General features: G+C 35.3%; 1 protein-coding gene across 5 annotated transcripts in view; it reads right to left on the bottom strand.

The window, feature by feature from the left end:
- WDR17 (WD repeat domain 17) overlaps positions 1 to 24180 on the bottom strand; it is a 45688-nt gene that overhangs the window by 8839 nt on the left and 12669 nt on the right. For 4 of the 5 annotated variants that reach the window (XM_064148884.1, XM_064148881.1, XM_064148883.1 and 1 more), the window contains exons 2-23: positions 23541 to 23669; positions 22297 to 22480; positions 20499 to 20729; positions 19067 to 19318; positions 16717 to 16839; positions 16195 to 16382; positions 14804 to 14972; positions 12707 to 12798; positions 11559 to 11641; positions 10629 to 10715; positions 9736 to 9900; positions 8028 to 8230; positions 7766 to 7915; positions 7540 to 7670; positions 6587 to 6712; positions 5161 to 5316; positions 4816 to 4880; positions 4295 to 4427; positions 3409 to 3500; positions 2497 to 2596; positions 1266 to 1405; positions 69 to 89 (exon numbers count right to left, since the gene is read on the bottom strand). In XM_064148884.1, coding sequence (XP_064004954.1) covers positions 69 to 89; positions 1266 to 1405; positions 2497 to 2596; positions 3409 to 3500; positions 4295 to 4427; positions 4816 to 4880; positions 5161 to 5316; positions 6587 to 6712; positions 7540 to 7670; positions 7766 to 7915; positions 8028 to 8230; positions 9736 to 9900; positions 10629 to 10715; positions 11559 to 11641; positions 12707 to 12798; positions 14804 to 14972; positions 16195 to 16382; positions 16717 to 16839; positions 19067 to 19318; positions 20499 to 20729; positions 22297 to 22480; positions 23541 to 23663 — 3014 coding nt within the window. In that variant the 5' untranslated portion in view covers positions 23664 to 23669. The remainder of the gene's footprint in view (positions 1 to 68; positions 90 to 1265; positions 1406 to 2496; positions 2597 to 3408; positions 3501 to 4294; positions 4428 to 4815; positions 4881 to 5160; positions 5317 to 6586; positions 6713 to 7539; positions 7671 to 7765; positions 7916 to 8027; positions 8231 to 9735; positions 9901 to 10628; positions 10716 to 11558; positions 11642 to 12706; positions 12799 to 14803; positions 14973 to 16194; positions 16383 to 16716; positions 16840 to 19066; positions 19319 to 20498; positions 20730 to 22296; positions 22481 to 23540; positions 23670 to 24180) is intronic. The other variant, XM_064148882.1, reaches the window with a different exon arrangement.

The raw sequence follows: 24180 nt of genomic DNA, 5'->3' as shown, positions 1-24180 counted from the left end.
TAAGCTTATTTTTCACATTAGTAAAGTCACATGCTTTCCAAATCTCTTTCTATAAGCAAGCAAAATACCTGTATCCAAGTGATGGAAGGCTATAAGGAAGACATTGAAACAGTAATGAACAAAACTTTGGTTTGTGTTCTTACTTTAAAGAGGAAAACTCTAATAGAAAGTTATTAAACTACAACAGCAAATCTAAGGGTCAGCTTCACCAATTTCAGTAACAAAATAATAGCTTTTGACAACCTAAAGAAACTAATAACAAAAGCTCACTGGAAAATCTATCATACTATTACCATGCAATAGTCACTTTTCCAAGTTACAGAAAGGCTCTTTCAGAATGTAGGATATTTCACAAGTTCTTCTTCTATTTTCAAGATCAGTTACTCAATCTTCATAGGCAGTTTAAACATTTTTTTAAAAGCAGTTAGAAATGGCTGAGTCAACAAAGTGAAATCAAATGTTTTATTTTAAAAAATCCAAAGAAGCCCTCATGAAATGGCCTACGAATTGCGTTACCTGGAATATTTTTTTAAGCATCAAACTGAAAGCACTGTCAGTATAAATAAAATCTGGTGGCTGAGTCTGCATATGTGCAATTGAGTACCTCAAGTAAAATACCACCAGTCTTCTCAATAGTAAATGTTTGTTTTGAACAGTATTTGAGTGCTATTCACAAATAAAATGAAAATGATGTTCTTAAATGCATACATTTTGCCAAGGCTGTAGATCTGAGAAGATGGGGAAGAACATGAATGTTTAGTTTTGACTTTTGTATTTTAGCACACTTAATAAAACCACAAACAACAAAAAGCAAACAACCAAAACCCTAAGACTATTAATTTCATTGTTAAACTATCAAGGTCCTTCCAGTTTTCCTTGAGGTGTCTACAATTGAGTGTGTCTCTACAATGAAATGTTTCCAATTGATGGACATCCTTATGCATAACAACCAGTAAAAACAAAAAAAGGGACCCCTTCAAATATCAGAGTCCCTTGACTATCAGATTTTCCCTACATGATCTTATACATGCAGTGGACCAAAAGGTATTTATGCTGTATTAGTATCTCTTTACTACAGAGTATGAAGAGATTCAGGAATCTATGATCATTTTCTACAGAATAAAAAAATATGCTGTAATGGCTGCAAATCAGAATCTGAGATTACAGTGTGTAACTGTAATCAGGGCTCAGGACAGCACAGGAAACCCACTGACAAATCCAGATGTACACCATTTAAAATTTAATTCTTTGGATTAAATTCTTACCATGTTGTTACTGTCATACACTTTCTTGCTAGCAATTCTAGGGCATAATGTGTTGCTTGTGCTGCACTTTCTCCTAAGACAGTACCCACACTGATTGCCAACTCCAGTTCATTTCCACGAATCAGGTTTGCCATCGCAAGCTTGCTCAATGAAAAAATTATATCATTAAGGGACACAAGCATTTCTGGGGATTCACCATGTTGAGCATATGACATTCATTTATCAGACTGCTTTTTACAGGACAAATTATCTATTAATTTAGCTTTATATGTAATTTGGGTTTCTCAAAGAACTAAATATATAATTGTGCACCACATGTTAATCATTTTTTAAACAGCCAAATAGATTTCCTTTAGCAGAATCTTCCTTTGTTCAACCAAAGATATTACACAAATATCATAGCTAAAAAGCATAGTGATTCCTTTCCCTCTTTAGTAAGGAAACTAGCTTTTACAGTATACATTTCCCCTCCCTCCTGATAAAAGGAGACTCAAAAATAACCCCAAACCAGGAATTACTCTCCTCTTCTTACCTTCTGTGGGCAACAGGTACAGCAGCATATTGAATAGTAAGAGCCCACAGAACAGCTTGAAATACGTCTGTTTTGAAATACAGACATTAACTCATTATTGCTTTCTCTCTAGCAGAATTTTACTCATTTGTGGGGGGATAAAGGAGGAAGAATATGTTCAGTCAGCAACAATATAATCCAGGGAGAGTAAGAAAAAGAAACAGTTTGTAAAACTACAAACAAAAAAGTCTAGTAAAATGTTTCCCACATGTCAGCCCTATTCCTGTACTGAAGGTTTTTTACCATATTTACTTAAACTGCAAAAATTCCTCAAAGTAGAGATTAGATCTCTGGTAGCACAACAGACTTCCAGTTCTGAATGGGTGTCTTGAGTCATCATGAACAGTAATATTTACAGGAATATATAAAGATACTTATAGACACCTTAAACTATTAATATTAAACTATTATTTAATAATAACACAATAGTTTCTGTGCGGGAAAGAAATATTGAATTCAATAGAATCAGGAGTTTTGCTACTAACTTTAATACTGTAAGGATCAAACTATATAAATAAATACAGGGAAATATTAAAATACAGCAATACATTTTGGCATGTGATACACAGATTTTAAAAACCACTTAAGTTGTGGAGATGTGAAAAGGAAGTAAATGTTTGCCTTTCCATATTTAGAGTTAAAAAAAAAAAAAAAAATTACCTCTATATTTTCAACAGCCAGATGGCAACATGCTGCAAGCACTGCATGGCCATCCTGGAAATACCATTCTGCTAGATCTTTGCTGACCTCATGTAGGAGTCTGCAAGAACAGAACAATGAATTCAGCACAGTCATTCTGCAAGGTCATGTATAATTTGGAGTTCTTTGACTCTTCACTTGTGTACAAGTCACCACATTTGTTTCTTAGGGTAATAACACCACTGACTTTCAAAATGCAATTCACTGCTTAGGTTGATGCATACTCAGGTGAATTAGGTTCTCAGAATCTACATCACTATGGAAATGGCTCTCGAGATTGACAGAAGAAAAATCAAATATTTGGGTATTTGCTCTGTACCTGTGAACTCTGCATACACATCTCTAATTGCTCAAAACTGCATGTGTAAATGAAGTAACTACACAGCCTCCAAACTGCTTTTGTTACCACACAAACAATTTAATAATGTGAGTTACGTTTTTAAGCACTGTTCTAAACAAGGTTTTTTATGGACACGTACAATGAAAATATGGCTATTAGTGTACATGGTCAGAAAGTTCACTGATGATAAGTGAAGCTTCAGGAAGAAATGACGCATAAACAGAATCTCACAGATAATGCTAAATATTACTATGGTCACCACAAGTTCTAAGTTAATATGCTATATATTCAAATATATTCATACGAATGTACCTTAAATGTCAAGTAAATGAGAGGACTATTTGTAATATATAGGAGAACTAGTCAGTACAGCATCACTTAGTATGTCTATCAACTAAGTAATAGAAGATGTAATATTTTGTTGTTAAATTCCACACTGCTGATGTCAAATTAAGCCACTAAGGTTTATTCCCCTTTAAGAATTTGCACTCTCCACTGAAGTAAGGATTCAGATATAAGCTAGAATAACATACTCGTTATAACAATCTGTATTGTTTCCACCAGAATTTGAAGATCCACTTGTTGTGGAGAGTGATGACATCTGTATATTTCCCTCACAAGCTGCCTAGAAGTGAATAAAAAAATGATTAATGAACCAAACTGGATACAAAATACTATTTTTCAACAACAAAAAAAATAAGAATCTATGAAAATTCTTCTAAAGCCCTGATATAAGAAAGGAAATGTTCAAAACCAATGAACTTATTCATACCCCTAGTTTTATCCAACCATACAAGAAATTCAACAGAAGCAAGAGATCTCTTCCTTCTTATGCATTTGTACCGTTTTTTCCTGGTATTTGAATATACTTAAAATGGACAGGGAGGGCCACAGCCTTAATTTTTACATCCCAAGGAGCAAGGATAAACTCCATAGATACTTCTCAGTAGGTATACCACCAAACCCAGACAAGTGGCATAAGCTGAACTTTTTTCATTTCTAACATTAAATGAGAGATCAGTGTGGGTTAAAAGGAAATTCTTTCATGTGCTTTAAGTATATCTGGAGAAACAACATTAACAGCCTAGGAGTTTTAATGTTTTAAAAGGGAAAGAAATCCTACTATTTTATTGCTTAATGTTACCTAATTAAACCTTTCAGACAAAGTCAATAAGAATGACCCCTACAATGTGTCTTCTACAAGAAAAATGAAGATCTTTCTAAAGATTTAAGGTGCTTTAGGGTTCAAACATTACAATTTGTTAAATTTCCACACACCTCAAAGTTCTACTCTGTGTTCTATTCAGCTACTATTAGAAAATTACATATAGGATGGCATTTCTAAAGGACAAATATGCTTGTCATCCTCAAAGTAGAAACAAATAGCTAAAACATCCCCCACACTATTATATATAATACCTGTGCAATAAGAAGAGCATCTTTAAGCTGTCCTCTTGAAGTAAAGAAAGAAACTAGCTTTTTCACATCTCCAATAGCTATACAGTATGGGATGACATCATCATTTTCTTCCTCAATTAATTGATCAGCTCTCCTAATTAAACAAATTGATAAATAAACAAGAAAGGTTTACATATTTAACTAGATCATTAAACTTATCTGTATAGCATAGGTGCTAAATGAAACCACACAAAGTTTGATGAAATTCATCTGCCTTTCCAGGCCTCAGAAGACTCTGGATACTGCATTGATGAGCTTGCAGTAAACTTGCACTTTATGATCAACCCTTCAATTCCTGTACACAAAGTCATTATTGAAATCCTCCATAGTTCCACTCCAAAGCTTAGTGAACAAAAAGTAACATCTCCAGGCCACTGTAACAAAAGCCAAGTACAATTGATACTAATGTTCATCCTTCCTAATTGTCTATGTCTTTTTAAGGACAGAAGCTACAATTCAGCATCATATTTTTATTATTTTACCTTTGCATTAACTTCCTCCAGTATTTCATTGATACACCAGGTGCTACTGAGAGAGCTTTGTCCCACTAGAAGAAAGCAGCAATACATTTAACCTGATTATTTTATTTTGTGAAACAGCTCTATTTTCTAGCTAGCTTCATTTTTCTTCCATTAAACATAAATTTGTTGGAATGTAAAATAAGGAATGATCTATGCATGGGACTACATATGCTAAAAATAATTTTAACAAGATTACTCTTTTCTGGACTTGTGACCCATTTGGTTACTGCCCCATCTTTGCTAGGGTAGCTGGTTTTCAAAAGCCTTCCTATTTCATTGCTCATCAATAACATTCTGGTATTATACCTCTCCAAGTTCTACCATTAGTTCACAATATCGCTGAATTTGTCCTAATCTTAAATGTATTTCTGCAGCTTCTTTGAGCCTTTCCTCTTTGCTCGGTGCTCCAATACCACCTCCAAACTTGGACATTTTTACTGTTGTCAGTTCTTGTGCCTTTGACTAGAAGGAAAGCAACAGAAAAAGAACGATTTTTTTTTAAGTAAGTACAATCTTCTGTGATGAAAACAAATTTTCTTAAGAAATAAGTAGTGTCAAACATTACAATGGAATATAAAGGCTATAATTTAAGAAAAAAATCTTTGGAGGATAATTGGAAGAGATTACTGTGAGAGTATAATGAACTAATTAGAAGAGTTTACAATGAGATTAATGTGGAATTGTTAAAGGAACTACATGTTTTATTGCACCACATACATCTTCCTTGATTATCTTCCTTTAATCTCTTTTATATATATATATATTTAATTCTTATCCATTTTCTCATATGTAGTAATTCACCCAGATGCCCACTGTAAAAATCCTGATCTTTTTAAAATTAAAATGAGTATCTGTGAACATAAACCATAGAGCTGGAAATTGTACTTAGTGCTGCTATAATGATGCCCACATAAAGAAAGAATAAAGACAAGAGGCTTAACCTGTGTCATAATCTGTCATACTACAGAAACTTTATGACCAATAAAAGCATTTCCAGATCCATACAATAGATATGGATATTCCAATAGATATAAATACTCCTTTATTTCAAACCTAGTCATTAGAGTATGGATTTTTTTAGTATCTCTAAGTGCCCAACAGAACCACAGTCCCTCATGTTCTTGTATGAGGAAACTGTATATCTAGTTGCGTATTTATTTATGGAGAAAAGAATAAATTTATGGCCTGGCATTTGAATTACATATTCACATGTGAACACAAAGCTGCATTATCTGTATTACTGGCAGTTTCTTATTTTTCCATTCTTTCTTCAGACAAATATAAAACATATTTCTGCTGACCCTCCTCCATTTTCAGACATGAATTCCTCTGTACATGCATCAGAACATAACTACAAACTTCTTGTTTATACAACCAAATATGACTGACTTTACTGAATACAGAAGTACAGAATATATAATGGGGAAGATAAACTCACTTCCTCACTCAAGCTGTAGTGATGCTTGCTTTGCAATTTCTTTTCTCTATTTTGAAAACTGCTTTCTTAGCTAATACTTCTAACACAGCATTTTAAGAGTATGCATGCAGTTAGATTTAACTAGACGCTATTGTTCTAGCAGAGTAATCATGCACAGAAAACTGACATTGCACAACTATCTCCAGAGATGAAATAAATCATGGCACTTTTGTACAGCACTGAATGTTATTTTTAAAGACTGAAATATTACATGGATTAGCAACCACTTTCACATACTGTTCATGCTTCACTTACCATTCTAAATCTAATGAGATGTTTCATATGCATAATTCCTTTGGAGTAATTTTGTGGAAGCAAACTGTCATCCTGTCCATTTATTACAGCAACCAAATCCCATAAATTTTTGCTGCCTCCTGGAGGCTAAATTTGTTACAAAAGAAAAGAGATGTGTCACAGGAATATTTGAGAGAGAAACTTGAACTTATAAAACATTGGAAAATATTTGCCAGGAAGATTATTTTAGTATTTTACAAACTATACACTTTGACTTAGAAATCAAACCTGATGCTTTGGGTGAACCAAGTCTTTATAGACTGCTGTACTGACTTATATTACAGCAGTGCTTGACTTCCAGGTATTTTTTGTCCTTGTTCTACCTGAGGTTCAGCTCCTGTGTATGTAAGCACTCAAAGGGACTCACAGTTGAGTTATTAAGTCAACTGCACAGATAGTCTGCAGTGATTTAAAAGAAATAGTATGTGCAATGAAGCAAAGGTAACAATGGATACTGAGGCATGGGCCACCCTGCTCTACAGCTCCTAGCAGATAATACAGCAGTTTTGGCGCATGCACTTCAGTGATTCAAATCTCATCTGTAATGAGGTATCCCTTTGATGGATTAGAATTAAAAACACCAATTTAGTTTCACAAGGCACATTTCTGCATTTTCTTCAATAGAAAATTATTGTCAAAGCAAACTTTTCATATGGAAAATTATATTATCCCTATTATCCCATCAATTTCACTTTGTGAAAAACTGATGTTCATAAGTGACAAACGATTCAGTCATGGACATTGCTGCATACAGAACCGCCAAGGGACAGAATTGATTTCTGACTATTTTCTGAGCTTCCTTTAAGAAAGATGGACAAAAGAAAATGTAGAGAAGAAATTTCAGTTTTGGAGATTACCTTAAGAAAAGAAAGTCATGCTCACTGACAACATCCTTAAGTTTGCAGAATACTTACTGAAAAACATTCTGAAAACCAGCAGAGTTTTTTCCCTCGAGGATTTCCTGTCAGTTTTTCCACTTCTTGTTTAATGTCCTTCGAAACTTTACCACACAGCAAAGGAGGAGCACCAGATTCTATAGCACGATCTGACATGCACAAAGATATATACATGAGAAATGAGGAAAGAAGAAATATAGTAACATGCAGAAAACTGAGACAACTGTATATACAACTTACTTACCTGTATTACCAATAATCTCATCCCAACATCTGTCAGCTAAGATACTTATTTGTAGAGGGTTTACAAGAGGTGCCAATGACCAGAGTCTCACAGTGGAGTCACGAGAACAAGATGCCATAGTAAATGGACGACTAGGATGACATGTTAGTCCTAAGAGAGAAGGCATTTTAAATTGTAGTCAAATGATTAAGTTTATCTAATCTGATTAAGCTATTTTATACATTTAAAAATATTTCAAAATGCATTAGAAAAAATTAATTACCATATACATCTGCACCATGATCATAAACTGTGTCCAAACATGTTCCATCTCTTGTGTCCCAGGCTCGAATTGTGTAGTCCCAACTGCCAGATATTAGAAGGTAAGGAATTTCAGGATTCCACATCAGTCCCCGCACTGGAGCTGTATGTCCACTAAGAATGTTTATACAAGCATCCTGTGTATAATCCCATATCCGAACAGTACTGAAACAGGATTAAAAATACCTATGTCATTCAAATCACCTACTGAATTATCATTTTCTCTCTACTTTTAAGCAAATTCATCAGCATACTTATTTGCAATATGTTTATAGAAGTTTTAACTGGGGAGGTTGAAGCCAAGAACTTTCACGTTTAGGATAAGGTACAAAACATACCAAAGACAGTTCACCAGAGTAAGAAACTATTCCATCTACCATAGTCTCTGAAAATCTCACATGCTCCTTATCTTACATATCAGTGAGAGACAAGTTGCCTGTATGCCTGCATGTATAATAAAATTATGTTAGGCCTTTCAAGAGAAAAAAAACAAAAGCAAAGCAAAGCAAAACTGTAAGATATATCTTTCCTAAGAGACCTCTGACAGACCCAGGAAACGACAGATCTGTTATTCTAACCTGCAGTTCCTGGGAAAACTATGAAGATAATATAGGGTACTACTGAAAGGCATTTAAAGGATAATGAAATCAACAGGTACAGGCACAGTCAACATAGGATCACAAAGGAACATCCTGTTTAACTAATTTGATACTCCTCTATGGTAAGGTCACATGTCTAGTGACTGGATTTCAGGAAGGCTTTGATACTGTCCTTCACAGTAATTTTTCCAAACAAATTCTTCAATAGTGGGATAAGCAGCTTCATGGTGCACCGGGTCAGAACTAGCCCCAAAAGTGAAAGTGTGACTGTATTCTGGAAATCCCTCTGTAATCAAGTCTTATTACATAGCCATGATAGGTAATAAAATCAGAATATCTCATAATGACACTATGACAAAATTTTGGATTCACTGCTGGGACATGTGAAATAGAAGGATTTACATGTAAAGGAATTCTTTGGTCAAGTTTGTTTCTTTCAGGAGTCATTTCAGTATGGATTTTGCTGCAAGCACAGACATCTAATGAATGATACTGGGGAAAGCAATAGAAGCCAGTATTCCAAACTTGTGAACCTCTACAACAAAGTCTTGTGTACTCTGCAGACCATCACATGAAAATCCTTCCTTCTGTTTGCACCATAGACTAATGTGCTCTCCCTCAAGAAATGTCATCAAAACCAAACCAAAGTACCCAGCACATACTAAAAGTCTCCACAGATTGTAGTTTATTATACATTTGAAAGACATCAAATAAAGCAGGTCTTGCACTCATATCTTAAATACATAATGTAAGCATGTACCTCTCTTGTATCTCTTTCTTGTATTAATCCTGGAAATAACAGGTATCAGTCATTGACTACTCTTGGGAAAGCATTTATGAAGTTGCACTGTGCCAGCAGTTGTGACAATTTTATATAATGATTCTGCTGCCAAATACTATATTAAGGTAGCAGTAAAACTGCAGCCTGAATCTTAACAAGGCAGAGGTTTAGATTATGATATTATTCTCAGGTTTTTCAAAGGTGCCAGTACCAGCACAACTAAAAATACAAGATTTTTCTAATAGTCTTGCTCGAGGTTTTAAGTTTTCTAACAGACCAGAAATACACACCCATCATCAGAGCCACTGCAGAGGATTCCTTCTCTCAGAGGAGACCACCGTACATGAAATACCTTTGCAGTATGCCCTGAAAAAACTTTCAATGGCTGATCAGAGCTCGTTGCCAAGTAGTAAACACGAACATTTTTATCCTCACAACCAGTAGCTATCATGTCTCTGCAAAATAAAAAACGATAAAATTGTTGGTCACAGAGATCATCAGAAGTAGTTATGCTTTTGTAGTTTAAAAATTTGGTATGTATTTCACAATTTACTTTTAAGAAAGTGTGTTTTTTAAATACACTTTATCTCTATAATTATTGATAACCCAATTAAATATACTACATAAAACCAAACAAAACAAAACAAAAAGATTCATTAGCTGCAAGAGGGAATAGAATTTACACTACAGTCTGACCATGTATCCAACACAATATTATTAATAGACTGAATTACTGTATAATAACTTCTGTTTTGACAACAAGTTCTCACATTATTAGGGATTATCTGTAAAATTAATGTATATCAAAGATGTATTTAACAGCCTGCTACATCTAAATCTTAGCAGTCATTAGAAGGAAACCAAATCCTCCTTTCCTGGTATTGAATGACTTTCCCATCCCTCATGCTTTTCATTACATATTTAGCCAGAGAACTTTTCTTATTTTTTCTCTCATCAACATGAAAAGAGCCTCCTTTGAAAGTTAAGTAAGTTCATGCAAGACAGCAAAATATACTACTGTGAATAAAAACCTGCTACAGACACATTCCACTGTGGAACAGCAAACATTTCAGAGCTCTTAATACCACAATAAATACCACATCATGAGTAGCTTTGTGTTACTTTACTGTTAATCAATTTAAACTGTAAATATTATCAACTCTTTTGGTTAATTTTTACTTACTTGTTATTTTGACTCCAGTCACATCCAAACACTGCAGCTGGATGTTTGTACTTGTGAAGGACCTTGCCATCGATGGTTCGAATAATACTGAAACCAATTACAACGTAATATTGTGAAGAAAAACACATTCTGAGTACACTACTTGAAAACAAGCTTGATTCTGTGCAAATAAGCCGAATAGCAAAATGTGTATCAAAGAAAATGAGAATTGTTTATTCCTACAGCCTCTCAACTACAAACCTAACTATACATGTCCCAACAAAAGATTTAACTTGACTTCAGAGTCCATGTTCACTCAGAAGTGCTATAGAGGTGCTGTGGTATCTGCCTCCCTGAAAGGATCTACATAGCTCAAAATCAAAGTTCTAGCCATAGCTTTAAGGTACAAGCAGATCTTTGGGAACATTTCTTTTTTTTTCATTTGAAACACATGCTCATGAGCTGAAATAACGTGGGTAGCAAAGGATGAACATTAAAAATCTACTGAAACATAATGCATGCAAAATTGTTCACAATGGGTATTTGCATTTTTACAAATTAGCTATTGTACTCCTGAAAATAGTAGCATTGCAATTACTCTTTTTCTAAAAGAGTGATTCCTAGTCATTCAAGCAACAGCCATAAAAGTTTTTTAAATTGAAGACAAATAAATTGGGGTAGCTTTTGAAGTGTCTTTCATATCTACAAGAAAAGACATCTAGAATATTCTTGGCTAAATAAAAATGAGTATTCAGTTTCGCTATCAGAGGGTCTTATTCTTCCTTTTGCAAATAAATATATATATATATATATATATCCTAACAAGTATATGACGCTGATATAATCAATACTTTTCTGATAAGAATTTTTTTACAATTAACCACTGGTAGTACTGTCAAAGTCTACTGACTTGCACTTAGCCATTTGGTTTTCTCTTCCAGTAACACTCACCAAAATCCATCACTGCTGCAGGTTGCTATTCTTTTGGAATCTTTATGACTCCAGGCAATGCAGAAGATTCCATTCTTTCCATGCTTCAAAAAATGCAAAATACCTATCAATAAGAAATAATTCACCCCTTTTTCTCTCATTTATTGACTCATCTTTTTTGTTTTACTCTCCTCTGGGCTTCTGTCCTTTTCTCCCAGCAATTTATACTTTTTATAACCACACTGTAATCAGTCCCCAATACAGCTATGACATTTGAGAATCCAAGTCAAAAAAATTTGGCTGAGGACACAATAAAACTGCCATATTCTTCAGGATCTAAGAGACAAAACTGGGTCAAGAATGAGTAACTCATAACTATATAAACCCAAAGACTGAATAAAAAAAGGGGTTACTTGCTTGCTGGAATAATGAAGTTAGTGGGCATGAATAATTGTGGCATATGAAAACTTCACTGGGACATGTATCAGGATAAGTGTTTGGGAAAGGAAGTTTAGTGGCACAAGTGCTAATCTTGTGGGTGCTAAAACTCAGGAACTTCTGAATGTTTTATGCCCACCTCCTGAGTCCTCCATCTCCACTACACCATCCTTGTCTTCTTAAAAAGCATCCTAACAACAGATGCCACAGTTAATTATGCCTGTAATATCTAAATATTACAGCTGTGTAACAGTAATACACAAAATAGTATTAAAATAGCTCCTTCTGCTATTAACAATTATGCTATGGTTTTAGGACTTGCAGATTGCAGGTAACAAAAGGCAAGATTCTAAATAAGGCCAACTGTTCACTGTGCTGCAAAATGAAGCAGAGATAATTTTACATTTTGCTACCAACTCTATACATCTATGTATATTTACATGTTTAAGAAAGAATCAGCTATGCTTTTGCTGTGTATATCACTATAGGACCAGTTTTAAGATGGAGAACCTTTGGTGCTTCATCATTCTCATGTCACAAAGTCAAGTCTGAGGATGCAAAAATGCTTCTGCCTCAGAGGTAAGCAGGCACCCACATAACCTTTCTATAGATCTGTATATTATAGCACCTTTTGCAAAAATTTGAATTCTGATCCATTTTATTTACAGACAATAGAAGCAACACCTAAATTACGTTCATACAGACAAAAAAAAGAGGTAATCTCAGCTTACCTCATTGAATCTGGTTATCATTTTGCCTTTTCTGACATCCCAAATGAAAGCACCATTTCTGGAAGTTGCACCTGCTATGCAGTTCAGATCTCCTTTAGAGAAAGATATTTGTAAGATCTCACAATAAATATAAGATCACAATATAATTTGACTAACGAGTTTACACTGTAACTTCAAGAAATGTGACACAAACAGAAGTCATCAGTGGCCCGTAAACAAGAGTTTTTCATAGTTTAAGGCCAGCATTTGATACTAAACTGCAAATATTAATTTCAACAAAAGTCCAACCTGCTTTTCTACACTCTTATTTCAAGGAAAGGGCAAAATAAAAGTTGTATTGTTGTAAAAAGTATTCTCAACATGTGCTCAAAGTTAAGGTGACAAGAGAAAAAGAAGATCTCTTGGTGATCATGCTTTGGCAGGGGGACTGGACTTGACCTGTAGAGAACTCTTCTAACCTCTACCACTCTATAGCCCTATGAAATAATGTCCACAATGCATATGACTCAAACTGAAGAAAGAGACATAATCTTAATGCTTTGAGCTTAAAGTTGCAGCAGCTAGAGAATTTTCAAGTTCCCTACATACTAAGACATAATCAGGAAGACTGTGACTGTGACAGATCATCTAACAGTACTTTCTTTTTAATCATGAACCACTGTAGCACCTAAGGCCAGCAAGATGGATCTGTAACCACACTCTCCATGGTAGAAAATCTTAGTATATGACTCCATAGTGAGATTCTGAAAACTGAATTCAGGCCTACTCCAAAAACAACTAAATTCTCATTACCATAGCAACCTTTTATCTCAATATAGTTACACTTTCCCAAATGGTTTATATAGCATGTTTATATGAAAGTTGCAACTTAATTTATACCACACTTCAAAGGTGGAAAAGACAGTCTAGAAAGGTACAAATGTAAGATGGAAAAAATCAGGTAGGGGAATGATAGGGAAAAAGAAGGGAAAAAAAAAAGTAATCACTAAGTTCAAAGGTCTTTTGAGACTAAATACAAATACCAGTATCCATTTGGTTATACATTAGGCATAAAGTATAAGGCAGAGAGAAACTCTCTAAGAGTAAGGCATGTGAAAGAAGTTCTGTATGAGATGGACAGGAGATTTTGGACAGGATGGTAAGGAAGTCAAAACATAGCTTAGCTTACTTTTTTCCTTTTATCCAAAAAAATCAGAATACAAGACTTGCAAAGCACCATGCTCAGTTAACAAACTATTCTCTCAAAGTGAGATACTACTACAAACCAAATTTAAATTTCAAAACCAAGTAAGACAAAAGAAAACACCATATTTCACATTTTCATATGCCTCTGTGAAGAGCAACAACATACAAGAAACTCTCTGAAAGGAAAAATGTGCAAATTAATTTCATATATGCAGACTGTATTAAATTTCTCATTACAGTATTTTGTTTCTTGTCAGCTATTGTTTCTTAGAGATTAAAAGTATAGGACAGAAACATGGTGAAATGAATTATTTAGACTTCCAACAAATAGCATCATAAGATGCAGTAAGAATTAAAAATACAACATGAAAGCCTGTCTATCATCAACTATTAACATCAGTAAACTAGAAACATAATCCCAGGTTCAGTTAAGTGGATTGCAGAACAGTTTTAAGAAGAAAATTTCCCACTCACTTCAGTGCCTTCTCTAAGAAAAAGTTGATGCTGAGAAGGTACTCCCTATTCTAATGAAGTAAAAGCAAAGATCTTCAGTGTTTAGAATCCTACGCAAAGAAGGAAGAGAAAGAACTAAATACTTATGTTCCACTTTTTCACCACAAAACAGAATCTGAATTCCTTTAAGTAGCTGTTTCCCATGCACGGAAAATCTGCATAAAGTAATGATAGAAAGATTCTTGAGATTTCTATCCCTCCATTCTGATTCAATATGAAGTATTCATGGCTAGTACTCAACAAGGTCTGAAGCATTGAATTATACAAGTCTCACTGATAACACTTCAGTTATGTTTAAATTGTACAAGATACCCTCTAATCTCATGCTTTCATAACACAAATTTTGCTAGTCAATGATAATAAAAAAAACAATTTTGACCTAAAGCAAAATATTCTTACCTGGAGCCCAAGAAAGGGAATAAATAACCCCCTCATTACCAGGAGATGTGTAAACTGCTGTTAAAGTATTTATGTCCCAAACTTTTATTGTGCCATCAAATGAAGCTGTAGCAAGAAGATCAGGGTTATCGGGTTTGAATTTGCAATCAAAGATGGTCTCAACATGTCCCTTAAATGAAACAAATATTTAATCCATTTTTATTATATTTGATTTTTTCAGAAGTCCAACTCTTAATCATACTCTAAAATACATAGTATTATAATCTACTAGTTCTAGCACAAGTTCAAGAGAAATCTGTATGTTATGGCTCAGTCACAATTATAAGGTGTAAAATAGCTTGGGCTACAACACGCCTCCCTTTCATAGCTCATTACTAAAGACAGAAAAATTCTGCCCTGAAACAACAGTGATGCAATGCCAGAGATTTGCTGGTATTTTTTGTTTGAACTGAGTTGCTAAAAGACAGAATGAAAAAAATGTTAAGCTTTAGAAAAAAAAAAAAAGGTTTTAATTAGAGGAAAATTATCTGGTTGAAAAACAAAGCTTAGCACATTGATCACATTCTACAAGTTTTCTAGTATTCCATTGAGTTTTACATGTTTCTACAGCCTATGCTCTACTGCAGTTTAAAATTCATTAAAAAATTCACATCAAATGATCATTTTTTAAGACATGCCTTTGTATAATTTAATTTGGTACATACACAAGAAACATAATATGTGATTTTTTTAAGTCTCAGTTGCTTTGCAGGACCAAAACTATTAAAAATGAAAAAAGAATGTTAATCATCAGTCTCTATTCAAATACATATGGTGGGAGTACAGATTAAAATGAATAATTACTCAAGTTTCTCCGAGAAAAAAGAAACAGTGAAAAAAGAAAAATCAAGAATAACCAAAAGCACAGTGAAGAAGAGGCTCACCTAATATCTGACAAACCCAGGTTTGAATTTCTGCTTCAAGAAAGACTTACTAATTCAGCCTTTGTCATTTTAATCTGAGTGACCTGACCATCCAAGTTGCATATATTTTTCTCTCTGATTTGACAAGAATTTTGATCCTGGGTTATAGTAAATTCTCCTGATACCGTTTCTGAGAAGGCCATCAAATTAAATTTTCAGTTAAGACCCTCAAAAAGAGACAAACAAACCCAAGCCCTTACATCTTTTTTTCTAGTTAAAATCAAACTACCAGAATACCGAGTCTTCTGAAATCAAGAGTTACTATAAACTTCACAACTGTCATTTTGTTTCCCAGAAATGTACAGTTTTTAATCATAGAAGCTGTTACCCAGAGCTGTGAAGACTTCATTCTCAACTTTTTTGCTGTTAGAAGAAAGCCTGTAAGCCAAAAAAAACCCCTCTCATTCTAAAGACAGAAATGAAACATACCAAATCTCTAAGGAAATCCCACTTTTTGGCTCCCATGTCATACAGCCCCACTCCACCATCCATGAAGCAACAGACAGCATGACCAGGAGGAAGAGAAAATGCTTGGTTTTGGGTTAAAGTTGGAGGAGGAACAGCCTCACTTGTTGAAGACGTATGGTGATTTTTAGTAGGATACTGTGATGAACATGCTTAACAAAATAAAACAAAAGATATAAATAGGTAAGATTATTTTTTACTTTTTAAATTTAATAATAAATAACAAAGAGTAAAATGCTTTGTATTCCAATGACATTAAAAAATGAAGAAATTGAGAATTCCTGTATGAAGCATTGCCTACTAAAGAAGGACTTTATAATGTACTTGACCCTTTATGCGTTTCCTAGTCCACTGCCTCCAGAGGGTATTTTGTTTAATTAAGAGCTACATAGTTTACACAAACTTAAGAGACCAGATTGGATAGAATAAGGTGCACAAAATTTCCTTAACTTGCAGACATTGCAATGAAATAGAAATCATACTTACACTTTTTCTTTGGAGGAGAACTTAGCACATGCAAACCATGGAAACCAGTTTTCTTCAATTTAAAATTATCTATAGGTGTTGTACGTGAAACATTCCAAACACGTAACACACCAACCTGAGAATCTGAGGTTTAAGAAAACAAAGAAATATTTTTTCAATTTATCACTCTCTTTTTTACTGTACACAGAAGTACACAATTTAAGGACTACTGTAAGAAAAAAAATACAAAAAATTAATGAAATTCATAGAATCATAGAATTAAGCAGGTTGGAAGAGACCTCCAAGATCATCCAGTCCAACCTAGCACCCAGCCCTATCCAGTCAACCAGACCATGGCACTAAGTGCCCCATCCAGTCTTTTCTTGAACACCTCCAGGGACGGTGCCTCCACCACCTTCCTGGGCAGCCCATTCCAATGGCAAATCACTCTCTCTGACAACAACTTCCTCCTAACATCCAGCCTAGACCTCCCCAGGCACAGCTCGAGACTGTGTCCCCTTGTTCTGTCGCTGGGTGCCTGGCAGAAGAGACCAACCCCACCTGGCTACAGCCTCCCTTCAGATAGCTGTAGACAGCAATGAGGTCTGCCCTGAGCCTCCTCTTCTGCAGGCTGCACACCCTCAGCTCCCTCAGCCTCTCTTCACAGGGCTGTGCTCCAGGCCCCTCACAGCTTTGTCGCCCTCCTGTGGACACCTTCCAGTACCACAACATCTCTCTTGAGGAGCCCAGAACTGGACACAGCACTCAAGGTGTGGCCTGAGCAATGCTGAGCACAGGGGCAGAATAAACTCCCTTGTCCTGCTGGCCACACTGTTCCTGATCCAGACCAGGATGCTATTGGCTCTCCTGCCCACCTAGGCACACTGCTGGCTCATCTTCAGCTCCTGTGTACCAGCATCCCCAGGTCCCTCTCTGCCTGGCTGCTCTCAGTCACTCTGTCCCCAGCCTGTAGTGCTGCTTGGGGTTGTTGTGGCCAAAATGCAGAACCCTGCACTTGGCCTCATTCAATCTCATTCCATGGGCCTCTGCTAACCCTTCCAGCCTGGTAAGGTCCCTCTGTAGGCCTCTCCTACCCTCCAAAGATCCACAGCTGCTCCTTGTTAAACCTACTCTTTTTTATTTTTTTAATATGTCTTTTTTCTCTCTTTATGAAGAACCTTGGACATTTTTTGTAAAGACTAAAGAAAATGAAGAAGCAAAAGGTTCAAACTAATGCATGAAGACAATAAAGAACAAGATACCAAAAACAGGGACACTGAAGATATATTTGATACTGGTTTTGGACACCACCAAGAAAAAATAATTCTCTAAAAATTAGAAGTGTTTCTCCAAACTCTTAAAAAAACAACTAAAATCTTTAGTTAGCAATATAAGGTATCACATCACAGAATGTTAGGGGCTGGAAGGAACCTTGAAAGATCATCCAGTCCAACCACTCTGCCAGAGCAGGATCAGCTGTGCCAGATCACACCAGAACATCATTATCTGTCTCTTTTCCAGCCTACCCACTCCATTTTGTCCCTTTCTCCCCCCCAAACCCAGAGCACCTGGGCTCTATTGGAGTCTCCTCCCACCTCAGGTGAGACCACTTTGCCTACTCCCCTTTATAATGGGACCAGGAAAGGAAAGCCCCAAGCTTGCCCAGCTGGGCAGAGGGATTCTCCTCTCATCAGCACTGGTGAGTCCCTATGATGGGTGTGCATTGGGTGAATGGGGATGGGGATGTAAAGGCTGGGGAGCCTGGTGGCCCCCCAGTTACCTAGGGCAAAAACTTCTCTGTTACTCTAATACAGAATCTTAACAAGAAATTTATAAGCAGGCACTGGCATCTCCATGGTAATACCACTATTAACAACAATAATTATTAGCATTAGTTATTTAAACCTCACTAAAGAAACTACGAACTTTTTTCATTATGAAATATCCCCACAGTCTTGTTTTCTTTATTCATTACTCCAACCTCAGCAGTAACAGCTATGGTGTAGAAATGAGTCAGAAAATAGAGAGCAGAGGAAGAAAAGTAGGGGCTCAGAAAGTGGCATCCACTAGTGCAATGCATTTTCCTTCCCATTCCCAAAGCAGCTGCTGAAGTGTGCATAAGTCAAATATTCAGTATAAAAAGTAGTTTGAAGTAAAACATTTATGTACACAACAAATACAAAATAAGTAAAAATTCCTCAGTGTAGTTTTCTGGGTTTTTTTTCTACAGTTTTGTCCAATTATTTTATACAATGCAGGCATGCTTTTGTTTATAGAGATTTTAAGAAACAGATCATATTTGAAGTATCAATTATGAAGACTCAGTCCTATATTTATTACCTCTGTATAAATCAGGAAATAAAAGGCTTACCTCCAGTTACAAACATTCCAGGTGCACTGGAAACCCAGGCTAAACACTGAACAGATGCTGCAGCACTGGGAAAATTAAAAGTTGTGATGCAAGACAGAGACTCAGAATCAACTAATCGAATACCATTATGTAAATTAGCAACAAGAAGGTAGTCAGTTGACAAAGGGTCCCACTCCAGTGCTGTAATTGGATCCTCTTCATCTGTTCCTTCAAGAGACTCTGGTCTTAAGACATGTTTCTGACTTTTAGAGCCTTTAGGGGCACAAGAAAACAGATGATTTCAAAATAAAAATAAGCATATCCTTTATAAAGTTACAGGATTTTTACAGGATTTGCAAACATCAGTTTTGACTCTCCCTGAAAGTTTAGTAGCTTGCCCTACTGTTTGTACCAGTGAAGGTGGCTTTGCAATATCTGACTTAAAGTAGCTCTGGCTCTGCCAGATACAACTTTCTTTTTAGCACAGCAGAAAACAGAAATAGCTGCCAAGTTTATTAACATAAGTTCATACTAAAGAAAAGTGTACTAAATCATATATACATATATCCTAAGTCCTAACAGTTTCTAATGGTAAAGGCTTGCAGTGTAGCTTAAAGTATCCCTTCATTTCAGAAAATCTGCATACCACAGCAAACACAGACAAAAATGAAGGCTGCATGACCTAAAATAAAAATCATGGCAGTCAAAAAACTGTTCAGAAACAACTGCCTTTAGATTTGTCCTTCCCCAAAATCATGCATGCAATTATGAAATGGTCACATATTCCAAAGTCAAAACAGGCTATTAAATATCTAATTTGACACCTGCAAAGCAGAAGACGTATTTCACTTGATGATCCATATTTCTGAGAATCATAGTTTTTAACAAAATGTTTTTTTCCCACTTTTAATTTTTTTATCAAGAGCTGGCTCCCTTTTTTTCTAAGAAAAGGTACAGTTGCAAACGAATAATTAACTTAGATCTGTAGTTTTGAAGTTGTGATCTTGTGTTAAAAAAAACAAAAAAATTAATCTTGTACCTCTTTTCTAGTATTCAATACATCAGTTTTTAATCTAATTTTCAGGTTTGGTAATGAAGAACACAATGTATTTGTTACAATAAATTCCAAGACCCATCTATATTCCTTAATGATTGATGTAGAACAAAGCCTATTCTCATAAAATGCTGGAAATAACTCTCATTATTAAGTTCTAAGCAAAATGCTCTTAGTGCACATGGCACCAAGAATAATTTTGTAAATTGATTACCAGAACGGGTGAAATAACTGCACAACAATTGATAGCATAAACTGCTATCTCCATTTATGTTTGCACACAAGACAATTGCAAAGTGCCTACATTATAAAAATGACAAATGTGCAGAATTACGAGCGTATACTGAAACAAGAGATACATGTACATAAAAAGAAGTATTTTACCACATCAGTTTTTACCTGGCTGAAAAATAGAGAGGCTTCCATCAGTATGTCCAAATACTACTTTTCCTTTTTTCTTTGGATGCCATCTAAATAGACTGATATCTGACAAAAAACTATGTGCTTCTCTGTGTACAGTTACCCCACTGTCAGGTCCTGAGATCGTCCAGATGTACAAGGGACCTCTGTGGGACACAAATGCAACTGCATCACTGGCATTCCAGCACCAGCTAAGTGACGCAGGAATTCCTAAAACATACAGGTAAACCTTGTAAGAACCAGGATATGAAATTCAGTGCGTTACTGCTTGACTCAATATCAGCAACTGTTTTTAAAAGCCATATAAATAATTACTCAACAACAGAAAATTAGACAGCTGTGTGAACACCTTACAGTGCAGAAGTAAACTACACATACCTAAAGGTAGGAAGCAGACTATTTCCAAAATTACTTAAGTACTACTTTGATGGGGTGTAGTTTATGATACCATTACTTTGTTTATGTCAAAGCCAATCACACATGATAAAGGGTAAGTCTCATCGTGTAAACAGTACTTTATTCACAATTCCATTCACTGTTATGTTTTACTGTAAGCTATTTGCTACTAAGCTGTAAGGCACTGAAAACTTTAATAAAATGTCTGATTTTGCAAAACAAAAAATGGAATTTATTTTAGAGATAAATGTAGCAGAGGTAGGTATTTGTGACAAACTGGAAAGCTAGCTCTGTAATCAAAGGGAACACTTGAAAGCTTCCTTCTGGATATGTGACAGTTTAAACTCAGTTCCCTAACATTTAACTGTAGGTACTCCAATTTAAGGATTTTAATCTTATGGTCTCCAACCCTCAGTAACCTAACTTAATAATAAATGTCTGAAGGAAAAAATGACAGTAAGACAAACTCCTGAAGCTGAAAATTCAAACTTCTTTGTATTTAGACATTTTAATACAGCAATGTCAAAGAGAGTAAAAGTAGCATTAATAGGAGGCTTTAATATATTATTTTAGAAGGAAATTAACTTTAAAAAAGTTTGAAATAATAATGACACTTTTTCACTGGTAGCCATTGCCTAAAGTAGCTTTTTACACAAGCAACATATTGTAAAAGAAGTATCAGTTTTTATATTAATGCATAAACCAAGACAATATTCCTTTTAGAAGACAATAAATCAGTGTGGGGTTTCCCCTACTTTTTCCTTTCATGGAAAATGCAAGATGTACAAGCTTTTCAGAGATATCCTATGTGCTCTGGAAAGAACAGAATAGGGGGTCACAAAATGTCTTAGAAGATCCTCAGATATTGACTGCTCTTGGGTTGCCTCTGTTTTCCAAAAATGCAAATGCAGGAGTCGTAGAGGTCCCGTCCTTGGCGATATCCAAGACCAGTCTCAACAGGGCTCTGGTCAACCTGATCTAGTGGAGGATGTCTCTGCTCACTACAGGTAGGTTGGACTAGGTGACCTTTGTAGGTTGCTTCCAACCCAAATCATTCTATGATTCTGTTCTGTGACACCTGACAGAGACTGTAAGAACAGAAATACATGTACTGGTTTTGAATTAAGGGTGTGAATCAAAACTTGTCAAGCAGTTTCAAGATGCAGGTAGACAAGTTACTAGATAGTTCAGAGCAATTTATTCAGACACATTATCATTATTTTCTAAAATGATCTGCAACAAATATGACAAGAATATTTCATTATGCAATAGTTAAACCTCTGGCTTACTAACTGCTTAGAGTTTACTCTCTAGCAAGTGTTTCTGATACTTTTGAATGAAAAAGCTGCATGAACCAAATAGATCTCCATGTCTGAAATACCTTTTGTATTGTCCAGCTTGGCCACAACTTTCTGTTCAGTGACATTCCAAATGATGACTAAACTATCTGCACTGGCACTTGCAAACATGTCAGGATTGTGGGGGCACCAAGATATGGCTGTGATTGTCTTCTTGTGCTCAGACATAATTGCTTGAAGCTTGAATTCATTATATCGATGATCAAGCTAAACAAAAAGTAAAATCCGTTAAAAGAAATGTGTTTTGTAAACTCACTTTGAGTACTGTTGGGTTGGAGAAAGCTAATACAAGCACACCAGACTTGGAGATGAATTTATGGTGTTCTTAATAATTATCAGTCCCTGACGTCTCAATAAATTACATTCTTATGCATTTTGAGTCAGAACAAAAAGTTGTCAAATACTCGATTAGCCCAACTGCTATTAGCAGTCCTTCCTCTTTCTGCTTGTAAACTAGCAAATATATATATATAAACTGTTACATATTAGTAACTGCAGTCAAACAGGATTCTAAAATGCTTTATATAAAGACATGGTAACAATCATCTAGTAATCTACAAAGGGTCAAACATGATAGAATATGAAAATCAGTTTGAACTTTTTATCATTTCTTAAATCACTTAGTACAATTTTAAAAAAAAGCACAAACCTGACACAGTAAATTTTGTTTATAATAATCCTACTAACAGTATAACTCATAGACTTAAAATAAGAAAATCTTTTATTTCTTGACATATATCTCACCCTGAAAATTCCACATCACATAATTTCTACTTTTTAGTTAGGTGTTGATGAGTAGTAAGTTCAAACTTCAGAAGACTATGGTGCCAAGCAGCCCAGAAATGTAAGAAGCAGTAACTTGTTCCAAATCAAAGAAGTGAGTCACTGAATGCAGAACTTTGTACAGTGAATGAAACTACTTTGAAAGACTGTTTTTGCACTGCAGCTTCAAAGGAAATCGCTTCATTTCTCTCTTAGAACCCTCTCTTCTATCTCTGCACTTCATTAATCTCAAGCATTTGCTGGATTCAGAGCCTGTCTTTTATGAATAATATTTGACATATATAACTTCAGATACAAATTTTACATCAATCTTCTGCACTAGCTGCAACAAGAAGGAAAAGTATTTTGTAAGGAGTATCTCGAATGGAAGACTGAGCTTTACACAGACATCTTCTCAGTAGCAATCATACTCCCCAAAGCATTGTTGAAACACTTATTGAAAAGTGAAACAGTCAACAATATAAAAATGCAAGAAAAATCTTACCTGATAAACATAAATAGCCAGAGTAGCACAGTAGGCAAATCTGTCCCCACTAGCAGCACATACATCCTTGTTCCATGGCTGGCATCCAGCAGCTAGAAGTCCCACTTGTTTAACCTGTGACATTTTTGCCTTTAGAATAGAAATGTATTAGGGTACAAGACGGAAATAGAATGCTGAAGAATAATACACTTTTGTTCCCATAAATAATATATACACATGTGCCTTATGTATACATATGCACTTTATGAGGTACAAATGAATGTATCCAAAATAAAGACAAACAGATCAGAGGCCTCAGTGCTACACAGGAACAGGATTTTAATACCATTCACAGGAATCCATTTGGGAAAAAAAGGGGCACAGCACATGAAAACTTAGTTCTTGATGTATACTAGCTGAAGCTGTTATCCACCACATTCATTTTCTTCTGCAGTCTGGTTCAACGCTTTTTATATCACAATGCTCTTTTTTCCCCTTTATCCTCCATGACAGCTAGACAAAATAAACCATAAGCTAATACTATTGTGCAAAAGTAAGTTATGCAATATATCTAAAAAGGTTTTCAAAATGTAGTGCTTGAAGACTATGATGGAATGCTAAAGGCATAAAGAAAATGTGTTTAACCTGTGAAAAATTTGTC

This window comes from Pogoniulus pusillus, chromosome 9 (assembly GCF_015220805.1).
Source record: "Pogoniulus pusillus isolate bPogPus1 chromosome 9, bPogPus1.pri, whole genome shotgun sequence".
NCBI classification, from domain to species: domain Eukaryota; kingdom Metazoa; phylum Chordata; class Aves; order Piciformes; family Lybiidae; genus Pogoniulus; species Pogoniulus pusillus.
This window is presented reverse-complemented; position numbering and strand designations above follow the sequence as displayed.